The following is an 18302-nucleotide window of genomic DNA, read 5'->3' as shown; positions in this document are numbered from 1 at the left end:
TTGTGAAGCCTCCTCTGGAATACTGTAGTTAGAAAACAGTGGTGTGTCAGTTATTCACACCAGAGGAACGTGACTTGGGATTAACTACGTCATTGCTGGGCTTGCCCAATCAGAGCGCGTGATTTCATGTGCGTCATCAACAGGGTGGAGTAAAGTCGACCGAATTGCATGGCCGAAAGTGTGGAACCTTCGCCGTGGGAAATATTTACAAGTGGACTTAAAACTGGAGGAAAACAATCGAGATGTTTTGAGAATAATAACTAATACGATGTTTAATTTCATGCGTGATATATTTTTGTTTTGCGACAGTGCTCTGTGACGCTGTTAGGAACGGGTCAAGCTAATATTAACATTTACATAATCGGACTCATTCTGGTTGGCACGTCGTACTGAAGACCGCGCGCATTGATTTTATTTTAAACAAACGAATAATCTTAGCTTTATCTGCATTAATACAGAGGCGATATATTGAGTATATAAAGCATTGTTGTTTATTTTGGATAAATCAGAAAAACAAGTTATACAACAGGGAAGCGTACTTTGCTTTGACGTCCTGGTCCTAAAGCCGGTCGCGTATTCGACTTCTGCGCGGCTGACCCAGCGCGTGCCCAAATGGTTCAACTGTGGCAGTGTTTCAGATTATTACATGCTACAATGGAAAGTGTTTTGTTAGAGCAAGGCTAATTATCTGTCCACCCGAGGGAAGCGAAGTTATTTTTAACGCACATACAGACTGAATTTATTAGAGTTGTATTCATTTTTTATCTTTTAAGGAAATTTTCTTTTTTGGGGGAGTGTAGTAGAGCATCCATATCCAAGCATACTAAAACGTAAAGGGACTTGAGTGAAGTAATGGTGGTAAATACGGTCCATTGGTTCAGGAAGGGCTTGCGGCTCCACGACAATCCTTCACTCAGAGACTCGATCCAGGGAGCTCACACTGTCCGCTGTGTGTACATCCTTGACCCCTGGTTCGCAGGGTCTTCAAACGTTGGGATCAGCAGGTGGAGGTAATTGACACTACTGCGCATGCGTAATTCCATTTAAATCTTCTGTAATCTAAATGCAGTGATTCAACTTTTATCCACATTACTCGTATAGCGATAATAACATGTGTTGAACTTTTACATCTTGAGCAATTTATCAGTGGTTAATCACTCAGCAGGTCCTATAGCATTTTCACGCAACAATGCATTATTATGTAATTGATGAGTAACACAAAAAAGATTGTTAATAGGCTGACCTTTGAGAAAAAAATTAGGTAACACTTTAGAATAAGGTTCATTAGTTAACATTAGTTAGCTACATAAGTTAACATGAACTAATAATGAACTGCACTTATACAGCATTTATTAATCTTTGTTAATGTTAATTTCAACAATTACTTATACTTTATTAAAATCTTGTTAACATTAGTTAATGCACTCTGAACTAACATCAACAAGCAATTAAAGCTTACATTTTTATTAACTAACATTAACAAAGATGAATAAATACTGTAACAAATGTATTGCTCAGGGCTTGTTCAAGTTAGTCAATACATTATCTAATGTTAACTAATGAACCTTATTGTAAAGTGTTACCAAAAATTATTATAGAATTGGTGAGTGCTTTGGTTTTGAATAGATTCCAGTCCACATGAAAAATTCTGTAATGTACTACACATTATAGAAATATTTACATGTGTATATACATTTTATATATTATATACTAATATGAATACATAATATATACATAGGGGTGTAAATCGGACAGTTAATTGAAATACGATAAAGTATCGATTATGTTTGTCAGCAAACATTTCTCCGATGCATTTACGTTTTGATTCGGTTCAATTAACTCGATGCTTTAATATTACGAACCTAGTTAAGCAGTTACATTTTTAATAATTCACGAATGCAACCATTTTTTATAGCATGAATGTTTAAGTAAGCAATTTTAAAAAGGCACAATCTCTGTCTCAATTGGGACATTTACAACAACAAACTAAGAAAAAATACACTTTTTTGAATAAAAAAAAATAATGAGGGGAAAATGTCTCGTAAAATCAAGCTTATGATGGAAAGTCTTTAGCATTTCAGCTGGTGCCGGCAAAGTTTTTCTGCCAATCTGTTTGGCCAATCTATTTTCCAAATACAAAATATTTCCAAACCGGCGATTTGCGTCCGATAGCAGTCACATGACTCACATCTTTTTACTTGGAAATGCGTAGATAGACGTCAAGGAATGAGGACATGGAGAGTGTCAAAATAAAGGTACATCATATCGATGCATCGCATCGTAAAAAAGTTAATCGATTCATCAATCCATATTGATGTATTGTTACACCCCTATATATACACACATATTTTTTCTTAAAATTATACATGCATGCGTGTGTATATATATATATAAATATATATAACACATTATTATACACAGTACACACATATATAATGTAAACAAAAACTTTTATTCAGCAAACAATTAGTTGCGATTAGTTGTTGTTATGCAGCCCTACTAAGTATACTACTGTATTTATTTACTACACCTTATCAAGTTACTATAGTATACTAAAGTGATTATACTATACTGTAGCATAATTACTATACTACAGTATACTACAATTTACTCTGGTTTTCTATAGTAAATACTATAGTATATGACAGTATTTTTCACTTTCAGAAGGAATGGTGTGTACAAGAATGGCAATTTTGTTTAGTTTCTTTGTATTCATTTGTTTTCTAAAGAGTGTTTATATGTTTATGTTTTAAGGTCACAGCCAGCAAATTAAGCAACTTAATGTTTTATATCCGAAGGGCTATAAGTTATAACAAAAGAGTCTGGGCTATATTATAAGGGATTTTTATACCCTATGAATACTCCAGCTTTTTTCCAGGTGGACTGACTTAAAAGTTTTGGTCCTTAAATCAATTCCAAGACTGCTGATATAACTTTACAAGAACAGCATTGAGACCCTTTACTGTTTGTTTACACTGTTTGATATCACACTATTCAAGTAACCACATGCAATATTACAAGCAAAGTTGCTGATTTCCTTAGCGATGAGTCAGTGTTGATTTATGTTTAGGAAGCACCATTGCTTGCGCATATTGCTTTAATACGTAACCCTTGCATTTGTGCTTCACACCCATTGTTACCAAAGATCTGGCATCCGAATCCAAATCTTTTGAGCAATTATGATTTTTAAAGCGTCTTAAACCATATGCAATAAATATTAAACGATTAACTGACAGTATCAAATCTTTTTTTTGCAATGTGTGCATGTGCATTGGTTTATATCTGCTGTGTGGCACAGGTGATCTGATGGTGCCACGTGTGATGTAAAAGTGCCTAGTGTCCCCAACCTTCATCCACTTATTCTGTCTCTATTGTGATGGGAACAGAAGTGGGTCAGTGTGTTATCGAGTGTGATCATAATGATGAATACTAAAAAATGCGTAGTGGCGTGTTAAGCTGTGGTGACCTATATAATTCACCATGAAATCAGAAGAAGCTGTGGAGTTTTTTTTTAACTAAACCAATTCCATCATTAATAATAATATAAAAATGATGCCGCAATGCCTGATTGTTTATATTTGCTTCTATATTGGCTCGGTAAAACGTAATAATAAACGTATCCCACCTGACATCAATCCACTATATTCATGACTATGATTACAATGTCATATCTCTGCATCTGTCCCAGGTTCTGTTTGTGTGTCACTGGGTCAGACGACTGAAAGTCTGCCTTACGACTCACAGCCATATGATCAGAAACTGACGGGAAGTTATGGCTTACTCGGATTTACACATCATCACTGTGAAAAAACGATGGGCTGTTTGCACTATATACCAAAAAACTAAGACAATGCTAAGGGCGCACTCATATTAGGCCCCATTCAGGTAGCCAGCGACTAGCAGTAGCAGAGCGACACGCTCTCATTAATTTCAATGGAAGCTTCCGGCGACACGAGCGAAAGTGACCGTTGGCGACCACATGGGCGTGTCCAGCGACTAGGGATGCTCATATCAGTTAATTTTCCCGACCGAAAACCGTAGCTTTTAAACCGAACATTAACCGTTAACTTATAAGATTTTAATATGAAATTGTCATTGAGTAAAACTAAAACTAGTAAAAAAGAAAGATGTTTATGGACAGAATCAGAGGCCATCAGCAAACGTCTGTCCGCCATGTGCGCGAGACGGACCGCGTCATCTTGCGCGGACATGCGCGCGTCTCCGTTCAGCTTCCAAACACGCATACAAATGATTTCTCATACAAATTATTACTTTATCAGACCGTCAGGGCAGCAATAATTTGTGTCATTTACAGGACATTCACAAATTAAAGATAGAAAAAGTGGCGAAATGTCTGTCGGCTCATGACGACACGCACCATGTATTAACATATATTTTTTTATTTTAACTGATAATGTTAATCGGTCATAAATTCTTACCTTCGGTTAACGGTTAAACGGTCAATGTGAGCATCCCTACCGGCGACACTAGAAAGTTTAACTTTATGCAAATGATGAGCGATTTTTGGGAGTGACTACCAATGGGAGCCAAGCAATGGAGTGCACGTCATCCTTCTCTCTTTACAGGAGTGGATGGTACTCATTTGTTTATGACAAACAGATTTAGAAAGCCTCATTGAAAGAGACGGGCAACACACAGCGAGGAAGTCGCTGGTGGTCTGAATGAGGCTTAATACTTAAAAATGGACCGAACCGTACCCGAGTGCGATTGCCCTCGCTTCCCACTCCTCCGCTGGTCTGCACTCACACTACACTTTATGATCAGTACCAGAGTACGCTTACTTCATTTAGAGGCTGTTTACACTTGGCATTAACATGTGTTTTCGTCGATCGGATCACAAGTGGACGACGTTAATGCCAGGTGTAAACGGTGTTCAAAACGTTTTGAGCTCGTCCACTTTCGACCACTTTCAACCACATCCAGAGGTGGTCGAAACCACTTTCGATCGGATCGCTTTGGAGCTGCGGAACGCACATGTGGTTGAATGCGTTCCAACAGCCACACGCGACCGCCTTCTCTCCGCCCATTTATCTAATCTGAGGTATTAAACACACGTTTTACGTCTTTTTTGACTTCTGGCGTGAACATTCGGTGAACAGCGCTATTTTTAGCCTTTCATTGATAAAACTAAAGCGGAGGATCTCCGTAGTTTCGTTTTGAAAGCGTGTGAAAGTTGCGCGATCCTATTTCATCAATTGCGCTGAAAATTCAAAGAAATCTCTTACATACTCATGTACAAAACACTGTGCAGCATGTTTACTTGCTAAACAAGCAGTGCACTCCGACATTATATTAGTTTGCGTCCATATAAACTCATAATTACTCCCGCTCGGGTTTGAATGACAGCAGAGAGACTCGCCCACCGTCTCACAGACCACCCCCTCATAGTATTCAGCACAGAAGCGGTCGAAAGTGGACAAAAGAGACGGATTTAAATACCAGGTGTAAACGTCATGTGTCTCTCTCGTCCACTTGTGATCCAATCGATGAAAACACATCTTAATACCAAGACTAAACAGCCCCTAAGAGATGTGATTTTTTTAAGAAACCTTATGCGCGATGGAGTTCATCATAATTTTGAGTTTATGGCTTATTAGGTATGTTTGAAATCACACGCGCTGGGTTACACCCTAACTGTGCGTTCACACCAGACGTCGAAGAGGCGGCAAAAACACTGGCTGTTTCTCAATTCCAAGAACGCAAAGAACGGACTTGCGTCCTCGTGGAGATCGGTCTTGCCAGGCGACCTTGGAAGAACGAACTCGGAAGATTTGCCGCAATGACTTCTGGGGCGTAAAGCGATTTCAGCAAGTCTGCACTCGATGCATCCTCGATATCAAGAACACATCCGGGTATTTTCATGCGTCCTCTGTCCTTGCGTTCTTGAGAATTGGAATGAACTTCGACCGTTAATGATGACGTAGAGCGAGGACACGAGGACGCAAGATCGCTGAAGAACGCATATTGAGAAACAGCCACTGTTTTCGTGCATAGTTGGATGCTTGAACATTTTGAGTTTACTCGCTTCATTCACACGTAAATTTGGGAGGGGCTTATATAGCTAAAATTGCGTAAACTTAACAGATTTTTTGACCTCCTCACTCACCAAAAGTTTTTTCAACTGTTCGCGCTTACCGCGCCACAGAATGCTTATTCGCGTCTTGCATTGACTTAACATGTAAATCACTTGTGCTTGCCGCCTCTTCCGCATCTGTTGTGAATGCACCATAATGCTACATACACACCAAACGCAGGGCATCGCGTTACTCGCTCCAGATTACTCGCGGGATTTAACTTTGTATCATGCAAATTTTTCGCTCGAGTTAAATATTTTCAACTTAGGCGAAGACGTGTTTGAGGCAAATAGCTGGTGTTTTCGCGGCAAACGCGCCGCCCATATCGCGTCATTCGTATTGCCCCACGCGAGGACACGTCTGATTGCATCTTTGCATCGCTTCTGGTGTGAACCCACTGTAAGACATGTTTATCTCATGTCTTTTCTGCATGTGCACCACCCACACACAGGAATCTGAAACCACGCAATGACACACTTTTACAGAGATTTCGTTTAAGATCGGTTTCGGCCGGGATGTTAAGCAGCATATCACCTGACTTTGTGAGGGGTTAAGTAGAGGTTAGCTAGATGATGGAGCTTTTCTCTTACTCAGCACTTCAGGTTATGTGAGATCCTACAGATAATAAGAACTGGGTTTCTGGGTCAACACTAAATCACAGCCAGATGCTTCGCTGCTGCTGCTTGCTTTTTCAAAAGCTCATCAAATAAATATAACCCTTAGTTACAGCAGCGAAAAATATGAATAAATGCATAGCAGAGTATACCTAAAGAGTTCATATATTAGGACCTTTTAAAATGGCGAATTGCTTGGGACAGTGACAGCTCGGGACCATTTTTTCAGACAGTGTAGCAATAAGGATGCAAGGGCTTTTTTTAGTCAGTCTACCTGGAAACAAAGTTGCGTTAAAATACATAGTTCTTGGTGTATTTTAAATCCTCTTCAAACATGAATGTGACTCAAAATATCAGACCCGACATTCAATATGTATATCATATGAGTCTGAATCAGTGTAGCGCATTCAGAGGTACAAGAGGTCATCTCATGAATGACGTCTAAGGACTTTCGAGAGGTACAAGCTGTGATGTGCATTAGAGACTTTTCAACCTGGATAATGGCAGCTATATAAGGGTGACATTTTGTATAAAAATGTTAAATTAGCACAATTATTTTTCAATGAATGCACCGGTGTTTATAATTCAGAGTCATAGCCTTGCTAACGGTACTAAGCTGACTCAAGTGTTCTGTTTTTCCACGCGTATTTTTCTTTTACTCTTTAAACGTTGACTTATGCAAGCAACAAGTTTGTACTTTGTAAGGAAAATGATCTAACATTAAAATCCATGCGCTATTAAAATGGCCGAGCAATTTCAGTGCAATTAAATTAAATGTAGTAATTGAGTAAAACAAGAAAGTTGAAAACTTAAGAGGCATTTTTAGCTTCAAGCAAATGACTGTCTACAATTACAGCCATTCATCTCTCAATGGATAGTTGTTATTTAAATAGTTTACGGTTAAATGGTCTGATGCATACTACAGTAATGCTTGTTATTAATAAACTTATCATGTATGTGATATTATTGGTAAGTGCGCAGATATATGTAATGTCTCTTGTGTTTTAGGTTTTTACTGCAGTGCTTGGAAGACTTGGACGCCAGCCTTCGCAAACTTAACTCTCGCCTGTTTGTTATCCGCGGCCAGCCCACCGATGTTTTCCCAAGGCTGTTTAAGGTACAGCTTACGTTGCAATTACCACTGTGGATTTTGAATTGACCCATGTTTGGGAATAACTACATAATTACAGATTTTCCCAAGACTTGCAATATCTTCTAATTGTCAATTAAAAAACTATTTTTTTCTCTAGCGATAAGTCCTCCAAAAAAATTGGCAACGGATGTTGGTTACATATGGCACAGCCACCGCACAAGCCATTATTTTTAAAATCAAAGGAGATGCAGGCGTGTTATCAAAGCATAAATTATACTTTGGAGTTGTCACGTATGAGGTGTTTCGCAATACGCAATTTTGCACCTTTAAAGAATGATGTGAGTTTACGCAAATTACGTGACCTGTAAATGTGGAAAAAACATTACAGTTTTGTGATATATTCTATTTTCTGGTTACCACCTCATGTGAGCGTAAAAACAATTTGGCAATATACGGGAGTTTCTGCAACATTGACATGTTACCAATAGGCATGTTTTCAATTTAAGTTTGCGCTATTTGAAAGGTAATGGAAGCGCAACTTTTTTTATTATTATTGCATTGTATTTTACACTGTTATGAGTCAGATTATATAGAATTATTTTGAAAATTAAGTATATATAAATTCATCCCGGCACAACATTTTGTCTTTCACGTAAAAAAATATTTAGCCAATTGCTGATGTACATTTATGTATTCAAATGTATTTATTTTTCTTGGCAAATTACAAATCTTATGCAATACATGATATTGTGAATCATAATGTTATTTATTATAAAAAGCTATTTTCTTTTAAATACCAGTGTACTTGCCAATTTTTGGACAGAAAATTTTAAGTTTTTAGAATGTTAAGTTAGAACTAAAAAGAAATAATGTTGTTCATTAACATTTTTCAATTTATTGAAATTTATTAGATGGGATTCGGGCTGTGCAATTAATAAATTTTTAATTTCATTTTTCGATTTTTGCACATTTCAATTCAAAAACAAGATAATCGAGGTAATTTAATTAGGGTTCCATATTTCGTTTCTGTCATTTCGTTTTGTGTTATAATCACACGTGCACGATCTCACGCATCGGTCCAAAGTCCAAACACAAATAGTAATCCTTATTTATTTGTTAAGTTTTATGCGTTTCAAGCGAGCTGAGGCAAACAATTTATTTTGTTTAAAATATAATCAACTGCATCGTTTCGCTCCTCTCTATCACTTGCAGAGAACTGCGCTTTAACAGTCATTAAGTAATCGGGTTAAATAATCAGGATTATGATTTTTAACAAAATAATCGGGTTTATGATTTTTAATTCAAATAATCGTGATTATGATTGTTTTTTTACCCAAATAATCGGGATTATGTTTTTTTACCAAAATAATCGGGATTACGATTTTTTTTTACCAAAATAATCGGGATTATGATTGTTTTTTACCAAAACAATTGTGATTATGAATTTTAAAAAATAATAAGAAGAAGAATCGTGATTATGATTTTTACCCAAATAATCGTGATTAAGATTTTTTTTAACCCAAATAATCGTGATTATGTTTTTTTTAGACAAAATAATCGGGATTATGATTTTTTAAACTAAAATAATCTGGATTATGATTTTTTACCAAATTAATCGTGATTACGATTTTTACCCAAATAATCGTGATTATGATTTTTTAAACCAAAATAATCGTGATTATGATTTTTTACGAAAATAATCGGGATAATGATTTTTTTACCAAAATAATCGGGATAATGATTTTTTTTACCAAAATAATCGGGATTGGGATTTTTTTTACCAAAATAATTGGGATTAGGATTTTTTTACCAAAATAATCGGGATTATGTTTTTTTAACCAAAATAATCGGGATTATGAATTTTTTTAACCAAAATAATCGGGATTATGTTTTTTTTAACCAAAATAATCGGGATTATGTTTTTTTAACCAAAATAATCGGGATTATGAATTTTTTTAACCAAAATAATCGGGATTATGTTTTTTTTAACCAAAATAATCGGGATTATGTTTTTTTAACCAAAATAATAGGGATTATGTTTTTTTACCAAAATAATCGGGATTATGAATTTTTTTAACCAAAATAATCGGGATTATGTTTTTTTTTAACCAAAATAATAGGGATTATGGGTTTTTTTAACAAAAATAATAGGTATTATGTTTTTTTAACCAAAATATTCGGGATTATGATTTTTTACCCAAATAATCGGGATTATGATTTTTTACCCAAATAATCGGGATTATGATTTTTTTTAACCAAAATAATCAGGATTTTGATTTTTTTTTAACCAAAATAATCGGGATTAGATTTTTTTAACCAAAATAATCGGTATTATGATTTTTTTTACCAAAATATTCGGGATTATGATTTTTACCAAAATAATCGGGATAATGATTTTTCCTATAATCAAGCATCCCTAGATGGAATTTGGAGGCAGAATTATTTATTGTGCTTCCAGAATTTACAATATCATCCAATCTTCAATCTGTGTCGTAACTCAGTACGCTGTTTCACTACTGTGAGTAAACATTTTTCGCCCCCTAATGGCACAACACTGTAACACACACAGGAGTGGAACATTAATCGCCTGTCCTACGAGTACGACTCTGAGCCATTTGGGAAGGAACGAGATGCAGCCATCAGGAAGCTGGCCACTGAGGCGGGCGTGGAGGTGATAGTACACATCTCTCACACGCTCTACGATCTGGACAAGTACGTAGTTCATTTAATTTCTTCAATAATCATTATAGTCGCTTTTGTACAGTTTATCATTACTTTTTCAATTTCAGTTTGTGTATTCCCCTAGTTATCGTACCCATGACCATGACGTTGCTAGCATCATGCTCTACCAGTTGACAAAGCTATAGTAAGATTGTAACATTGTTGTCTCTTAGGATCATAGAGTTAAATGGAGGTCAGTCCCCACTCACGTACAAGCGCTTTCAGACCCTCATCAGCAGGATGGACGCGGTGGAGACCCCTGCAGAAACCATCACAGCGGAGGTCATGGGGCCGTGTACCACGCCAGTCTCCGATGACCATGATGAGAAGTTTGGGGTTCCTTCTTTGGAAGAGCTTGGTTCGTCTTATATCCGTCAAAACAATTTTGAACAGAAGCTAAAAGTTAGAAAGTTTAACTACATTTTTATGTACATTTCAAAACAGGATTTGATACAGAAGGTCTGTCCTCAGCCGTGTGGCCAGGTGGAGAAACCGAGGCCCTCACTCGCCTAGAGAGACATTTGGAAAGAAAGGCTTGATAAAATTCTGCTTTTCTCTATTTAAAAGATTAGATCTGAATCTAATCTATGACTTTCTCTTAAAGGCTTGGGTGGCCAATTTTGAGCGTCCAAGAATGAATGCCAATTCCCTGCTGGCCAGCCCAACCGGCCTCAGCCCTTATTTAAGATTCGGCTGCCTGTCCTGTCGACTCTTCTACTTCAAACTCACAGACCTCTACAGGAAGGTGATTGTGTCATCGCAGCATATCTTACATAATTCGTCGTGGCTTTTTCTCACATTAATAATATAATTTTCTCATCAGGTCAAAAAGAACAGCTCACCACCTCTTTCTCTCTACGGCCAGTTACTCTGGCGTGAATTTTTTTACACCGCTGCCACCAACAACCCGCGCTTTGACAAGATGGAAGGCAACCCTATTTGCGTGCAGATCCCGTGGGACAAGAACCCAGAAGCTTTGGCTAAGTGGGCTGAAGGTAGGACAGGTTTCCCCTGGATCGATGCCATCATGACCCAACTGAGACAGGAGGGCTGGATTCACCACCTTGCCCGGCATGCAGTCGCTTGTTTTCTCACTCGTGGAGACCTGTGGATCAGCTGGGAGGAAGGCATGAAGGTATTTACCTGTATCACAACTTGTAAACCCAATAGTATCACATCACACTAGTATTCACGTGCATCCGTCTTCACAGGTCTTTGAGGAACTGTTGCTGGATGCAGACTGGAGCGTGAATGCTGGAAGCTGGATGTGGCTCTCCTGCAGCTCCTTTTTCCAGCAGTTTTTCCACTGCTACTGTCCCGTCAGCTTCGGACGCCGCACCGACCCCAATGGAGACTACATACGGCGAGCTACGGCCTGTTTTCGTCAATGCTTGTAAACTATATTTTTATACTAAACACCTCAGAACAATGAAAGAAAGAAAAAGCATGAATTGACTGTTTTCTGAATAGGATTTCTTAATAGTTATGCTAACATGTAATCTTACGTTTCTTTTATTTTATCCTTTAGGCGATATTTGCCCGTTTTAAGGGGTTTCCCAGCCAAGTACATCTACGACCCCTGGAATGCGCCCGAAAGTGTCCAGAAAGCAGCTAAATGTATAATTGGCGTACACTATCCCAAACCCATGGCGCATCACGCAGAGGCGAGTCGCCTTAACATAGAGCGCATGAAACAGATCTACCAACAGCTGTCCTGCTACCGTGGCCTGGGTAAGATAAGTATGGATTATAACATAGACTTCTGAATAAACTCAACACTATATGTGACCCTGGACCACAAAACCAGTCATAAGTCGACTTGCACGGGTATATTTGTAGCAATAGCAAACAATACATTTTATGGGTAAAAATTGTTTTTTTCTTTTACCCCAAAAATCATTAGAATAATAAATAAAGAGTGTTTTATTTAGATATTTAGCAAATTTCCTACCGTAAATATATTAAAAAAATAATAATTTATCATTAGTAATGCGTGTTGCTAAGGACTTCATTTGGACAACTTGACAGGTGCCATAGAATGTCAAAAAACTATATTTATTGAGGCATACCGTATTTTTCGGACTAAGCCGCATTTTTTTCATAACTTGGCTGGTGCTGCGTCAGCTGCGCCTTGTAAGTCAGTATGAATTAATTTTGACATTTATGAGGCAAGAGACAACATTACCGTCTACAGCCGCAAGAGTCCGCTATATGCTGCTCCTGTATTTATTTAATTCAATGAATTCAGTGATGCGGAATGACGAGTCTGTGAACTTCACGCTAGTTGGCTTGTTTGGTTAATTTAGCCTATTCAACCTTCAAAGGTTAAGTTCTGTATGCTATGGTTTATCGTTTAAATAACTGATAATATTAATTTAACGCACAGACATCTATTCATCCTGCTGTTCTATCTGCTATTGTTTAATTGAATAAGTTGCCTTTCCAGATTAAATGTCTGTTCTTCGGCTTGGATTTTTAAAAATAATTTTCTAAATAAACGCGACGTGTAGTCCACTGTGACTTATGTTATTTCGTCTTAAAGGGATAGTTCGGCCAAAAACGATATTAAACCCATTATTTACTCACCCCCAAGCTGTCCAAGTTGCATATGTCCATCGTTTTTCAGACAAACACATTTTCGGATATTTTAGAAAATATTTTAGATCTTTCTGTTGATTAAATGTAATGTTACGGGGTCCAGCAATAGTCCACGACCTTCAAGTCCAAAAAAAGTGCGTCCATCCTTCACAAATTAAATCCAAACGGCTCCAGGATGATAAACAAAGGTCTTCTGAGGGTAATCCGTGCGGTGTTGTTGTAGAAATATCCATATTTAAAATGTTATTAACGTTATTAACTACCTTCCGGTAGCGCCGCCATCTTAGACTAAGGAGAGAGTATTAGCGTAGTGTACGCACTTTTCTTAGTGACGTATGACAAATTCGGAGGGCGGGGGACAGAGCAGCAACAGAGAAACCGCTGTATGCTGCGTAAGCGCTCATCCTGAATGCGGATGGCTCTAAAATGGCGGCGCTACCGGAAGGTAGTTAATAAAGTTAATAACATTTTAAATATGGATATTTCTACAACAACACCGCACGGATTACCCTCAGAAGACCTTTGTTTATCATCCTGGAGCCGTTTGGATTTAATTTGTGAAGGATGGATGCACTTTTTTTGGACTTGAGGGTCGTGGACTATTGCTGGACCCCGTAACATTACATTTAATGAACAGAGGGATCTAAAATGTTTTCTAGAGTGTCCGAGGGTGTGTTTGTCTGGGAGGCGATGGACGTGTGCAGCTCGGACAGCTTGGGGGTGAGTAAATCATGGGTTTAGTATCGTTTTTGGCCGAACTATCCCTTTAATGATGCATTTTTAAATGATGCGGATTATACTCCGGAGTGACTTATAGTCCGGAAAATGCGGTAGATGAATTATACCAAGCTCTGTACATGGTAATGAAATATTGTGAGCCTCAACGTGATTGTTTCTTCCTTCTTATGTAAACTAGGGATGTACCGATACCACTTTTTTGGAATACGAGTACAAGTACTTGCACTTCAGTACTTGCCGATACCGAGTACTTAATAAAAAAACATGATTTAAATTTACAGGTAACAGCTTTAGTCATATAATTTAACAAAAAAAAAAAAAAACAAGGGACTAGTTTGGAATTAAGAACATTAATTTAAATTGAAAAACATGTTGTAACCAACATATTACAGAATAAATAATAAAAAAATTAAACAGTAACAGTGCAACTCAAGTATTTTTTTCAGTTTGTTGTAAACTCTGCCTCTTTGGACAACACGAGGCATTAACCCCTTACACACCGCTCAAACATAGACATTTCTCAGACCGTGGTATCGACCCAAGCTATCGGGGGACTTTTAACGAGTACTTTAGAAAATGTGGTATCGAGGCCGATACCAGTATCAGTATCGGTGCATCCCTAATGTAAACCTCATTCATGCAAAAGAACGCTGGAAAACAGACCAATCTCAACATAACACCAACTGTGACGTTACAGTCGAGATGTACACCCCAACATTAAATTAAGTACAATGATGTTACAATGCTAAAAACAAAGTTGTGACTGCTGAGTTGGTACTATATGCTAGTTAATGCTATATGCTAACGTTTAGGCTGAAGTTCTACTATTGACGTTAAAGTTACGTTTTGGAAGTCCATACTGAAAAAACACAAACTTACCACTCAGAAACATCCATTAACAATCTCCAAACAATTGATTATTCCTCAAAATGTCTTATCTTCATCTGATACAGACTCAAACATAAGATCTGTTTACACACACGCAGAGCTACTGAAGGAGCTGCACTGAGAAACAGCCAATTAGAGCAGAGCTCAACATTTCACATATCCTTGCGGAGGCAAATCCTAGGGTTGTAAGTGGACATTAAAACCATCTCTGAATATTTTTTGCACTTAATAAAGCCACATACCTTCTATGTAAATTTTGCAGAACAATTTAACATTTAATTTCAATGCATTTTTTGGCACCTTTAATGCCGCTTTTCTCAATATTTTTAGATTACAGATTTTCAAATCGTTGTATCTCGGACAATTACTGTCCTTTTGTGGTCCAGAGTCACATGCTCGGTAATTCTGCAATGTTTGCAGACAGCAATGTTCTGAAATCTAAAATCTCTTTGGAATGTTAAAATATGGGTTACAGATATTGCCATTGGCCTCTGGATAATAAGGGGTTAATATACATTTTTGAAAGTGTTTGCTTGAATTGTATGCAAATGAATACCTGAATTAGCATAAAAAGAGCCTCAGGTGTGAGTTAGCGTTGTTTTCTGACTGGGGTCTTACTTCATATAGGTCTGCTGGCAACCGTGCCATCTAACCCTAATGGAAACGGAGAGAATTCGACAAACTTTATTGGATTCCAAACAGGAGATGTGATCAAAGAAGTCACAACATCTTCAGGCTATCACACGCTCCAGCTCAATCAAGATATTAATGTTTATAATTCTTGCATGATGTGCATGAACAATGATTAGGATGCACCCTCTTAGTGCTGTATTTTTCATGAATGACCTCTATGTATATTTTAATACTGAAGATGGCGCGCAGCAATAATTGATTTTCTGTTCATCTTCAGGCTATCAGATGCCACCCACATCTCAAGGCGAATGGCAGGGCATGACAATGGTTTACACACAAGGAGACAACCAACCAAGAAGCAGCACACAACTGCAAGGTATTAACTACGAATGGGTCATTATTGAAATTAGTATGCAAATAACCTTAAACATACAGTATAAATCTATATGATTCATGCATTCACATTGCAGGTTTTGCAGGGAATAGTAATGGCATGATGTGCTACAGGCAAGACTCGCAGCAAACACCTGGTCCTGCGGTACAGCACGGTAAAAGAGCTCCATGTTAAATCTGAGACGGGTCTAGTGATGTGTCACTGTAAGCATTACATCTTTAAATGTCTTTGATAGGGCGAGGGCTCCACAGTGGTACCTTCCAGACGTCTGGAAAACGACACAGTGAAGAGTCAGGCTCTGCCACGGGATCAAAACTGCAGAGACAGTGCTCATAAACAACAGGTTTGTAACTATGGCTGGGACTAGTTGGGTGATTCTCACGAAAACTTGGTTTTAAACATGTCAAGCATGAAAATGTAAAAATTGCTTAAATTTACTTTTTTTTCCCACCAGACATTGAAAAACAAAGTCTGGAGTAAATGGGAACATTAATTTAAAAACTTTTACTTATCATTTAACACTTTTTGTAACATAATTTAAAAAATTTGTCCTAAAAAATCTCATTACCGCAACAGTCAGAAAACATCAACACTGACATATTTTCAAAATGACATGACAAACCTGAAAGAACATAATTTGGAGATTCTGCACATGCATTTAAAATTAAAGTATTATGCTTCTATTAATTAAATTAACATTTAATAAGCATCTGTTGCGGTAATGATAATCAAAATGTCGTGTAAGCATTCTGACAAGACATTATTTCAAATTAACTGTAAAAAAATGATCTTACCTGGTAGCCATCTTGAAGTAACTGGTCCATGTGCTTGGTCACTCAAAATCAAACTTTATTAAAATTCTGTATGTGTGCTTAAACTGTTCTCAAAAAGTGTTGCGGAGGATGAGAACATCAGGCATGGACACATCATTTTCCTAATTTTTCTTTATTATTATTATACATGAATATTCAGTAAATATTTTTTCTGTCATCTAAAGTAGTCTAGCAAAACATCCATTTATTTTTTCCCCTAATATTTTTGTGTTAATTTGATTAAATTACAACATAACGCATGTTCAAACACAGCCGGACACATTGCGGTAATGAGAATTTCAGCAGAAAATGAGATAAAATTTCCAATTATAAATTCTTATGTTGAAATCACACATTGTGCAAGGTAGAACACAGTATTGTGTTAATTCTGATGCTTTTTAATGTTACTATATTACACATTTTAAAGCTAAAATCATTAGTGCCGTGGTGTTTCAATGGTTTTGTGAGAATCACCCAGTTGGGTACAATAATATAATGTTATAATTTTCACAACCTAAACTTGTTTCCTTTTTTAGGTCCATTTACAGCGACCACCACAACTTTGCAGAAGGGATGAATTTTCATCCTCACATTTTCGAGTTTCACGTTTTGCAGTTATACAGAAGAAAACAAAATCCCGATCTAGGAAAGAATTCAAGGGAGTGCATGATTCTCTCTATAAGCACATCGACACGTAGCAAAACTGCACATTATCACAGGGACTTCACCCAAGCAGTCACCAACATCCAGACAACTTTGGAATTACGTTGCGGCTCTGTGGTCTACGTTGCTGCAACGTTCTGTCAACGTTGCGTTCATGTTCGGACTGTTTGGGACTAAATTTTGTATGTATATAAGGATTTGACGAATACAAAATGTACATATTTAATATTGTACGTGCTTTCTCTATTTCATGTAGCCAGACCCATTGATATATTTTTGATATAAAGAATAATTGTGGATAAATTTTACTCTCTTATCTTGATGAAAACAAAAAAAAGTATTTGTTAATTGTCCATGCAGTTTTTTTGCTAAAGCTCTCGTTGGACGGCTTGTTTGCACTACCTTTTTTTATGTCTACTTTGCTCTCTGTCTTTTGTTTGTGATATCCATGTTCTTATGTGGACCTCTTCCAGACCCCTTTTCCTCTTCACTGTAAAAAAATATGCAGCACGATGCTTAAACAACTTGGTTTTGCAAGTCAATTCCACCTACTATTTTATGTTTGGGCTTTAAAAAGTTGACATAACAAGTTAAAGTAACATAAAAATGTGTGTTGATTTGACAAAAATGCTGTGGGGTTTTTTCAGTGTGGGCGTCCTGTTATCAGATCATTATTGTAACGTTAAAATATATCAACTTTAATATACCATCATGTTTCTCAGCCTCAAGTTGTGCTTGTTTAATAAAGTGTAAACGTAGATGTTGTCCCGCTTGTTTACTTACAATAAAGCTTCATCACATCAACTGTTGACATGCTCTACTAAAATTGACAACCAGAACATTTTTAAAATAGTTAAGTGTCTATTTCGTCACACACAGAGGCCACTGGGCGACACTCATCTCGGCATTAATAAATAACTATAAAGTTATATTATCTGCTAACTTATTTAGGAACACATTGTTTAATAACTCACAGAAAGCAGGACAAATCGTGAATTTCGTGTTTAAAAACATCAGACAGCCTGCACAGGATCATAATTGCTAATGATTTAT

At 37.2% G+C, this 18302-nt stretch overlaps 1 protein-coding gene across 1 annotated transcript; it reads left to right on the top strand.

Annotated features, from left to right (window-relative positions):
- The first annotated feature begins 127 nt into the window (after positions 1-127).
- cry1a (cryptochrome circadian regulator 1a) lies at positions 128-18009 on the top strand. The gene is made up of 14 exons (XM_055190874.2): positions 128-1010; positions 7718-7826; positions 10372-10514; positions 10697-10881; positions 10968-11056; positions 11128-11268; positions 11347-11658; positions 11735-11886; positions 12052-12254; positions 15375-15482; positions 15658-15756; positions 15851-15928; positions 16010-16117; positions 17123-18009. Exons 1-13 carry the CDS (start codon positions 853-855, stop codon positions 16108-16110), a joined length of 1878 nt encoding a protein of 625 aa, XP_055046849.2. The 5' UTR covers positions 128-852; the 3' UTR covers positions 16111-16117; positions 17123-18009.
- The last annotated feature ends 293 nt before the right edge of the window (positions 18010-18302 follow it).

Source organism: Misgurnus anguillicaudatus, chromosome 1, assembly GCF_027580225.2.
Source record: "Misgurnus anguillicaudatus chromosome 1, ASM2758022v2, whole genome shotgun sequence".
In the NCBI taxonomy this organism is placed as follows: Eukaryota; Metazoa; Chordata; class Actinopteri; order Cypriniformes; family Cobitidae; genus Misgurnus; species Misgurnus anguillicaudatus.
This window is presented reverse-complemented; position numbering and strand designations above follow the sequence as displayed.

What these genes read in the sequence shown, in the direction of transcription:
- cry1a (XM_055190874.2), top strand. Translation starts at nt 853, where the DNA reads ATGGTGGTAAATACGGTCCATTGGTTCAGGAAGGGCTTGCGGCTCCAC. An exon ending in GTTGGGATCAGCAGGTGGAG is followed by an intron (nt 1,011 to 7,717) that starts GTAATTGACACT and finishes CTTGTGTTTTAG; the next exon opens with GTTTTTACTGCAGTGCTTGG. An exon ending in TGGTCCTGCGGTACAGCACG is followed by an intron (nt 15,929 to 16,009) that starts GTAAAAGAGCTC and finishes TGTCTTTGATAG; the next exon opens with GGCGAGGGCTCCACAGTGGT.